Source organism: Epinephelus moara, chromosome 5 (assembly GCF_006386435.1).
Source record: "Epinephelus moara isolate mb chromosome 5, YSFRI_EMoa_1.0, whole genome shotgun sequence".
Taxonomy (NCBI): domain Eukaryota; kingdom Metazoa; phylum Chordata; class Actinopteri; order Perciformes; family Serranidae; genus Epinephelus; species Epinephelus moara.
In genome coordinates, this window is record NC_065510.1 from 41,584,561 (window position 1) to 41,594,985 (window position 10,425).

Here is a 10,425-nt window from a genome sequence, read left to right on the forward strand (position 1 = left end):
GGGCTAAAGGAATACAAGGCTCAATAGAGCTTTGACTCTCAGTCAGCCTGGCTACAGTGCTGAAAAGAAACCTGGGGTTGTTCTTGTTTTCTTCTATTAATGCTGAGTAATAGTTTGCTCTGGCATTGCGGAGGCCCCTCTTATAAGTTTTGAGACTGTCTGTCCAGATTAAACGAGATTATGTGCAATAAACATTTTAGTTGAAGTGCTCGAACAAACTGACAGCTGTCTTGCGTAGACTCACAGTGTAACCTGAAAAAACAACAACTTTCATCTGCAAAAGTAAGGATATGCAGATGTTTTATTCAGAGCTGGGGGTGAGTCAATCTTGGAACCCATCGGCTATCCTCTGATGACGATAAAGCTTACATATGCAGATATCTATTTATAGAGATTTGGGGTGACTCGATGCTGCCTGATATTTGAATGTGAGGGCAACATATGCTATCAAAGAAATGACTGACAGCAGATTAAAGCGTTAACTTTGGATAGTCTTGAGTGACAAACTAATATGCAACCAGGATTTTGATTCGAACATACAGTAAACCTCCACTAATTAATGCACTTTGATATGTCCTTTGATACGGACTGAATCAATGAGGAAATTAAACAGTGAGGCTGGCTCTGTCAGAGGGAGAAGACAGAGACAAACTCAGAGATTGTTGAAGTGACCATGGTACTGATCTCCAAAAGGAATGAAGTTAAAGATGAAACATTTCTTCTTTCTTCTTCTTTTTTTATTTAAATCTTTTACAGTTTTAAAATAACAAAATAAGAAAAAGGGCCTGAAGCAAAAGTTTGGGCACCCTGCATGGTCAGTACTTAGTAGGGCCCTGTTTGGCAAGTATCACAGCTATTAACGCTTTTTGTAACCAGCTATGAGTCTTTCAATTCTTGTTTGGAGGATTTTCACCCATTCTTCCTACAAAAGTCTTCTAGCTCTGTGAGATTCTTGGGCTGTCTTGCATGCACTGCTTTTTTGAGGTCCATCCACAGATTTTCAATGTTGTTTAGGTCCGGGGACTGTGAGAGCCATGGCAAAACCTTCAGCTTGCACCTCTTGAGGTAGTCCATTGTGGATTTTGAGGTGTATTTAGGGTCATTGTCCTGTTGTAGAAGCCATCTGCTTTTTTACAGATGGTGTGATGTTTGATTCCAGAATTTGCTGGAATATAACTAAATGCATTCTTCCCTCTACCTGTGAAATATTCCCCGTGCCACTTGCTGCAACACAAGCCCAAAGCATGATCGATCCACCCCTGTGTATAACAGTTGGACAGGTGTTCTGTTTATGAAAGTCTGCAATTTTTACTCCAAACATACTTTTGCTGATTGCATCCAAAAAGTTCTATTTTAACGCCATCTGTCCATAGGACTGATTCCAAAACGGCTTGTTTAGATTTTCCTTTGCAAACTTCTGATGCTAAATTTTGTGGTGAGGACACAGGAAAGGTTTTCTTCTGACGACTTCTACAACCCAGTTGGCCTCCACCTCGTCAGACATTGATATTAGGTTGAATTTAGGTTGTGACATTGGGTGACCAAAATTTTATGTCAGAACATCTAATGCCAATTTTAATTTGATGTAGAATACTGACAACAGGCAATGTTGATATTTTGTGGGTTTTAGGTTGTGTTGTTAAGTAGCCAAAGTCCAGCGTCTTCCAAACATATGCCAACATCATCTTGGCAGAGAATAACGCCTCTAGTCTAAAGGTATGGAGAACCCATATATACCCAAAACCCAATATCTGCAAAACATCATGTTAATGTCCACACAACTTAAAATTCTAACATGGGAATTTAAAATATTGTCAAACTGATTCTTATTCCAAAATGTAACGTCTGTCTGACATAGGAGTCCATCTTTCTGTCGTCATACTGACATTTTGATTTTGGATTTTTGTTCAGACTGGCAGAAAGTACGTCCCAAAATGGTATGTGTGTAAAATGCAAGTCTAGAATTAAGATCCACAAACACCTTTCTGATTTACAAATAAAATCTGGATCCACAAATGCTTGTTCTGAAGTTGTTAATGTTGGTAAGAAGCGCTGAACAGGACCGATGAAAAAAATCTGACATACTGGACACTATAGGAATTAACTCTTGGCTCGACGATGATGAATACGACATAATGTTACAAACTTTCAATAAGTCTCTGCATGCGAAAGACTAACTTTTCTTGCCCAGAAGCCCCGCGAGGACTCTGATGCGATCATATCCCTTTCAGTAGCTTAGTAATCCAGCCTTGAGCTGTGGTGTCTTTGTGTACACTGAATGTGCTCTGTGATTATTTATCCATTTTCCCTGACTGTTTCCAGTCCCCCCACTGCATGTTCCTCTGCATTTCTTCCATCCATTGTCATTCTGTTTTTGTTGTGTTTCCTCTTTTCAGTCCAATTCTGCAGTAAAGTGCATCATACTGTACGACTACAACTACCATTGTACACTAATTGGGTATGTTTTTTGGAGCACATAAAAACTCCTTGGTGTTAAAATTGAAATGCTGTTACTGATTGCGGCGCTGAGTTTGGGAAAAGAAAAGACAGAGAGACAGTGACACAGTGAAAACTGTGTAATCCTGTTTATATAACAGATCATGTATAGATGGCTTGTCTCTCTGACCATCGTCCTGTCTGTGTGTCTGTCTCAGGTGGTTTATTCCCCAGGGGTGCAGATCAGGAGTACAGTGCGTTCAGAGTTGGCATGGTTCAGTTTGGGATGGCAGATTTCAGACTGACTCCACACATAGATAACCTGGAGGTGGCCAACAGCTTTGCTGTCACCAACTGCTGTAAGTATGGGTTTCTTATCTTTTTCAGAAGACAGCCTGATAAACTACAGATGCCGTTACTGTAGCAGATAATTCCTGCAAGCTCTATGTTTCTGAGGCATTAAAAATGTCACAAGTAAAGAGCCTGACCAGCTTACTGTATTTTTTCAGGTTGCTATCAATATCGATATTTGGTCTGTTGTTATTCTGTATTTTATGCCTCTGTGCTGGCAACAGCTGTGGCTGGAGGCACCATGTTTTCAGGTTGTCTGTCCGTCTGTCTGTCCATCTGTACCTTTCTTGTGAATGTGATATCTTAAAGGAATTTCTTAAACTTTGAATATGAATTTGTTAAAATTTGGCATCAGGGATGCATTGCTATTTGTTTAAGAACTGGAGCACACCTGTGACACACACAAATATGTGCATGTGCATGGTCAAGTTGTGGTTCATTTTGAAGGTTATGTAACCACTGTTCCTACAGTGGCAAGTTTACATACATTATGGAGCAGAAGCAGCATTGGATGCCATGCATCCATGTCAAAAGAGGGTTGCAGATGGACTGAGTGATCTTGTATACATGAGAACGTTACCTAGCCCTGCCCACTCCCTCAGTCTTTCTTCACACACATGCACACCCACAGACAACGACAAATGTCGGAGTGGTCAGGAATTAAATTATTTAACCTACATTTCCTAATAATTAGAGCATTTTTTTTGTCTGTCAGGAAGATTTGGGGGCTAGACAAAAGACATTCCCTGGTGAAAGCTCCTGAAGCCTGATGCTGACAAACATATGTTTTTGTGAAATGTACCCAAGCCATAGACCATGACATGAAAATACTGCAATAAATGTATCCACAAAACAGTTATTCTTTTATTTTTTTAAAATAATTTGTAACTTGGAAAGTATAGAGTCATGTCACATTTCAAATTCAGTAACTGCGAAGCAAAGAGTAGAGGCAATGGGAATGAGGACTCGATGCATGCAGTATACTCTGCCTTCATCAGAGCCTGATGTAATGATGGCCTGAGGCTCAAAGCTCTGCTATTTAAGTACAGAGTATTGTGATGGCATTGAGTGCATGCAGTCTTCTTTTTTCTGCTGTCTACACTCTTGTTTTGCACCTAGAAATGCCTCTGTGACTACCTTATTTACCGCTCTAAAAATGAATTCTTGCATGTTACAGATTCAATTTTTTCATAAATTTCCAAAGAAATAACGTGTACAGCAGTTACATAAAATGAGCTTCTAATTATGTACTTTGACACTTTAGTAAAGCTGTGCATGTTCCATAATCATAATATGTTTGTCACTTCCTTTGGTGAAGGCACACCCGTATAAACCTCATTGAAATCACACAATGACTGTTTATATGTTTTGCTTGTTTTTCCTCTTCTACATTCCTCAACTAGCAACGGCAGTGAGACAGAAGAAAGATAGATAAGTGATTCTTACAAGCATCACATATCCACAACAGCCAGTAGCCTACACTGTTAGCCTTTCCTCCACTTTCATGACATTATTTACAGCCACCTGAGGGCTACAGGTTGAGTTAGTGCACAGTCAAGCCACAATTACACTCAGCAGATCCACTGATTAAACCTCTGCACATATGTGATCACTGTATACAGTTTCTGCTGTAGTGTAAATCAATTTTGGAGATTTACACATTGACTACAGTTCATACAGGCCCATGACAAATTGTGGTCATTTAAAGCACCACTCTCCACTAATAACTCCCTAAAGACCATCCGTTCCTACCAGTCCTCTCTGGTGTCTCCATCAAAAGCCAACTGTTACTGGTGGAAATGATTGCGTGTTATCTTCCCTTGAGTCTGGCTAAAGTGTTGCCTGGCTCTGCATTTTTAAACAAAAGTGTTTTTCAAAAATCCAAGTTTATTTTTGGATCATTACCAGCATGACCGCAGTATAACTGCCAGTTTATGTCACAATGAAGACTGCAATGTGGATTTAACAGGCAACTATTTGTTACAGGATTGAAATAAAAATACAACACACCATATGCTCGGCCACATTGTCAATTCTAATTTTATTTATGGTACTGCAGTGGTATTTAACTGCAGATGGTTATTGTGTGGAACAATTGAATGCCAAGTAATTCACACACTATTACACATTGAAAACATGCTGACTGTCGGATCTTTAAAATGTGCAGAAAAGTAAATTCAGCCATCATCTTCTATTGGAAGTATATTTGAGCTGCTGTTTATTCATACATTATACACTCATATGTGGAACTCTTCACATTCTGTGCAATAATACGTTTCCACAAAGGGAAACTTGCGGGTCATATACCTGCGCCTACCCTACCCCCAAAATGAGAGCCAATCACACTGTCCAACCAGCAGAAATATGCGTTTATCAACCACCTGAACACAACCGGCCTGTGAACTGCCAATTTTATGCATTATAGTAGCACAGTTGTCACGGACAGAGCGCTGCAGTGTGTGTGTGTGTTGACTGAGGGGAGGAGAGGCAGGAAGAGATGGTGGAAGGTGGACTGTTACACACAATAAGTTATTTATAACTTACTTGGAGTGCTGCTTTGTTACTTTGTTGACTTGCCAGCCTGAGCCAGTGATTTTTTCCAGTAAATTTACCTGCCCGATCCAAGGGTCAACCCACACATCACTACTCCATGTGATTCTCAAAAAAAATGGGGATGATCTTGTGTTTAAGGGGGATGAAAATCATAAATGTGATTGGCCATGATTATCACAGTCTCAAACACACCCACCTACAAATATTGTATGACAGTGTGTTTTTTATGACCCCCCTTATATCCAAGCATGTCACAGGGGCCCCCAGGTTAGCCTGGCCAAAACATTGCCATATGTGCCTTGGTGTGCCTCCATCACACTTGACAAGGCACACTTGACCTTGTATTGGGGCCATGCTGCATTGTTCTCAAAAATAAAAAGTCTACAGCCCTGCCAGCAGGTCAGTGAGTCTGGACTTTGGCACAGTGGTGTTTTGAATGGTGGTGATTTGTTCATCATTTTCTTTAGCATGTTAGCATGCTGCCATTTGCATAATAGCACTACACAATGTACTGCTGAGCCTGATGCGAATGTCATTTATTCATTGCAGTTTGCAGTTATTTAGTCATAAACTAAAATATTGGGTAAACTGAATGTTTAACCTGAGTGATGAGGGGTAATCCCCTTGAATATCTTTCCTAAATTTAATTGCAATCCATCCAGTAGACAGTCTGGATCAAAGTAGAGGTCAAAAAGAGTGACTGACATTGCCCTCCCTACAGTTGTGCTGAACGGAGATATATACTGGTATATAAACTAGAGGCTAAAAAATTGCCCTAATTTTTCAAAACAATTCAGAAACTGAGGGCTGGTAGAGCATCTACATATTATGCGTAGGTATCCTTCTTTGTCTGCTGTAGACATTCTGGGATGCTGCTGCCAATGTCTGGACGACAACAAAAGCACATGATTAGTGGTTAGGTTAACAAAAAAACATCATGGTTTGGCTCTACTGGAAGCCGACATTGGCTTCCTGGGTTGAAAGTTGAGGTTTGGTGGATTCATCCTCCACCCCTCCCACCCTGCTCCTTATATTACGTCGTTACTGGCAGCATTTCAACCTGACACTTTCCAGTGGTGTATCATACTGCCACGGCAGGTGCCATCTAACGGACAGGCGGCATATCATAACACTTTGAAGGGCTCTGTTCAACCACATAACCAACTGATGCCACCTGGTGGTGTATCATACCGCCATGACAGGTTGTTTTTGGTGTCAGTATATAGATACTGTAGATTATAGAAGGTAGAACAAGTTATAAATGCTGATTACAATCAGTAGCAGTAATGTGTTACAGTGGAGCAGCAATTGCTTTGCTTTTTTGCAGCAGCGCAGGGGTGTAACACATTACAGCTACTGTCCATGTGAAAACTGTTGCATCAAATATTTTAACCTTATTATGTGACCGTAAAATTTTTAAGCTAGAAAAACAAGCCCTCCTTAAATAGTCGGTTATTTAGTGTACTCCTCGATCACCAAATCACTGGTCCAGTTCTATTGAAAGGCCTAATTCTTGAGCCAATAGTAGAGCACTTTTTTTGTTTCAGTTATTCACCTCTTAATTTCCTCTTATCTGCACTTGCAGTGGATTCTCCATAATCCTGATACCTGTTTGGACCACACTATAACGATCTTCAGAGTTGGATATAGTATGAGTGTGGGTCAGTTCGAGTCCTCTCTGTTTCTGTAGCCAGATGGAATGTCAAAAATGAAATGGCATTGGACATTAGACCTGAGTACCAATCTGAAACATGCACTGTGACTGTACCTGGATGATATTGTTTAACTGCACATTTATATTCACATCATATTCCAAAATCTGTGCAGCTCCACTTTTTATTAATAGAGCAATGAATTATAAAGGATTGGTTGAGTCATGTTCATATCAGGCTCAAAGCATGACCTTATGTCTTTAAGCACGGAGCATAAATATATGCATTAGTGCAGTACAGTATATAACATACATAACTGCAATATCATACCCAGGGAGATAAAACTGGACTTTTTATTTCTAGAGTAAGAACAAGGTCATTGAAGTAGGACGACTAAATATAGCTGTAGACAAAGGACTTTACTGTGTACAGCCTTTAAATAAAAAAGCACATGACATTCCAGCAAATGTTAGCTCTTTTTGACAACATATATAATACAATACTAGAGTCTAGTGTTTAGGATTTAGTGACATAATTTAAAGGTCTGGAGATTTGACTTTAAATGTTGCTTTAATCAAATATCACTAGTGATATGATCACCATTTGCCCCACAGAGTAATGACATTACTCAACGAATGAGAAACTGATTGATGTTTTAAAGGTCCAGTGTGTAAGATTTAGTGAGATTTAGTGAAATTTAGCAGTGAGGATTGCAGATTACAACCAGCTGAGACTTCAAGTTAGGAATCCTTCAGTGTTCATTGCTAGGGAGGTTTTGACCAGGAGTCGACTGTCTGCAGAAGTCCCTTCCTCTTCAAAACAAATGGACCAGGTGATTTATACCAGCAAAAACACTGAACGAAGCAGTTTCACATTACAAAAAAGTGTTTTTTTTAACTAAAGTGGCCAGAAATATGAATGGCAAGAAAACAAGTATCACCAGGTGACTGTGGTGCCATGCAGGCACTGAGTCAGCTGTCTGACTTTTTAGCTGTAACATTCAAGTGATCTTCTGAACTCACTGCAACACCTGTTTAACACCGTTCTCCTCTCTGATGTGGTGATGGACACCTGCACCCAGCATTCATTTACAGATTTAATCCCAAGTAATGTACATCTACTCTAAAAATATTTTAATATGAATTTGACCCTAACATTGATTACAACTGTATAATCTGCATAGTTGTTTAGATGGTAAGTATTATGGCAGGGTGTTGAGCACAGGGACATCCTTCCTTTGTCACTGCTCAGGATTTAACCTAAATCCTGCCTGCCTCCTGTGTCTGAGTTAAAGCCTCTCTCTTTGTCTCTCTCTGTTTAATGTTTTATCAAAATGTTTCTCTCTCTCTCTCTCTCTCTCTCTCTCTCTCTCTCTCTCTTTCTCTCTCCTAGTTTGTTCCCAGTTCTCCCGGGGTGTCTACGCCATTTTTGGCTTCTATGACAAGAAGTCGGTAAACACCATTACATCCTTCTGTGAGACGCTACATGTCTCCTTCATCACACCGTCGTTCCCAGCAGAAGGAATGAATCAGTTTGTTCTCCAGATGAGGCCGGACATCAAGGGGCCGCTAGTCTCGTTAGTGGAGTACTACAAATGGGAAAAGTTTGCCTATCTATACGACAGTGATAGAGGTAAGAGAAGTCTCATTTTTTATCACACAGAGCATTATTTTAGTGCTGCTGTTTAATTTTTAACACAATTGCAATGAAAGTAGCCCTTCATTTATTTTCTGAAAGAAGCAAGGCAGGGCTCCAGACTGACTTTTTGACACTGGTGGCACTGATGCAAACAACTTTCTCAGTGGGTCGCACCAACACATGATTATGTTGCACCCTTTTTTCATTATTATTTAAATTATTCATATTTTTTATTGTGAAATTAAAAAACACTGGTGAGCAAGCAGATGAGCGAGAGATGTGAATGGTAGGGCTGCACGATAAATAAAAACAAAAAAAAATCATGATCTTGATTTGCACATCTATGCAATCTCATTTTTGAATAATGACGATGAAATGGCTCCTATTTCCCTATGTATTCATGTCATGCATGTTGACTTATTTGCTTAGGAACAATCCCAGTTGCTATCAGGATCCCTAAGGGCATAGGTTTCCATATGGACCAGTATTTTGGGAGGACAGAATCATCGCTACCAATATTTGAGCAAACCTTGCATTATACTCATTTTAACAGTTTGTTACACCAAAATACTGAACAAATCACATATTGTATTGATTAAGTAAGGAGCAGTGTATTTATTTTTCAATACGGGACAATCCCTTAATATGCCTGATGAGAAGTGTTTTTAGTTAATTTCGGTTCTCCACCTCTGATGAAGAGCAGTGCACAGCCTCTTAAATTTGATCCATCCAGAGAGAGCCTCAAACAGTGCTCTCTGTCTGTCAGATGTTCTGAAGAGGATACTACCACTGCAGTGAGAGAGGCAGACAAACAGCAGAGTTTTTCTTCACAGCGCCAAAGCGTCTGAATTAACAGACGGACGTTCAGCAGTGAAAACTTATTTAGAGTGCTTTGTTTTAGTTTTGGTTTTCATCAGACTTCAGATGGAATTATCTATAAATACACAGACACATTGCTCTGTGTCTCATCCAGCCACTCTTAGCTGTGCTTGTGTTATTATCATCAGGGCTGGATTTAGTGTTTTGTGGGCCTGGGGCCTCAGACAAACTGCTTTGCTTTATTTTCTCCCTTTCTTAAACTGTGGATGTTGGTAGGCTGTTGGCAGCTGTAGAAGACAGACTCAAAACTTTTTCCTCAAGTAAAACTAACAAAGGTTAAAGTCAAAGTCCTGCAGTCAGCAGAGGTATTATTAGCACAGTCTAATTAAATTCACTTAAAGTCTGTTTGAGGTGGAGCTTTCAATTCTTATAAAATGCTGGATGTTTGATTAAATAATAATCCATCATATTTTTAATTGTTACATTTTGTGAGTTAAAATGTGAATCTGCAACATAACCAGTAACAAAAGACACAAAGGAGGATGGAAATGTAAACTATGCCTACATTTGTGATGACTCAGCAGAGATAATATTAATTGAGAAAAGTTGATCTGCAGGAGAAATGATATATATTTGAAAGCAATACAGAATGCCTGAATGCCTTACTGCATTATATTCTACTAGTCCATACCCATTGAGTGCACAGTTGCCCATGCACAGTTTCACATGGTGTGTGTTTGGGATACAGGTCATAGGAAACTGCAGATTAAATAGTCAACTGAACCCATTAAGAACAGCAATGTATTCAGACAGAGTTTTTGTGAATTTGATTCGCCACCCAGTTGCCAATTAGAGTTAAATTCCTCCAGTCACCTTGAGGCATCCTGTTCTACATATCTACCAAGTTTAGTAAAAATCGATATGGCGGTTAGCTCTAGATAAGAAATTAGCTCTCTAGCGCCCCCATTTTGTTTGA

General features: G+C 39.6%; 1 protein-coding gene across 3 annotated transcripts in view; it reads left to right on the forward strand.

Annotated features, from left to right (window-relative positions):
• The window catches only part of LOC126390011 (glutamate receptor 2-like), a 100,351-nt gene that overhangs the window by 21,256 nt on the left and 68,670 nt on the right, over positions 1–10,425 (forward strand). For all 3 annotated transcript variants that reach the window (XM_050044070.1, XM_050044071.1, XM_050044069.1), the window contains exons 2-3: positions 2,655–2,795; positions 8,385–8,624. In XM_050044070.1, coding sequence (XP_049900027.1) covers positions 2,655–2,795; positions 8,385–8,624 — 381 coding nt within the window. The remainder of the gene's footprint in view (positions 1–2,654; positions 2,796–8,384; positions 8,625–10,425) is intronic.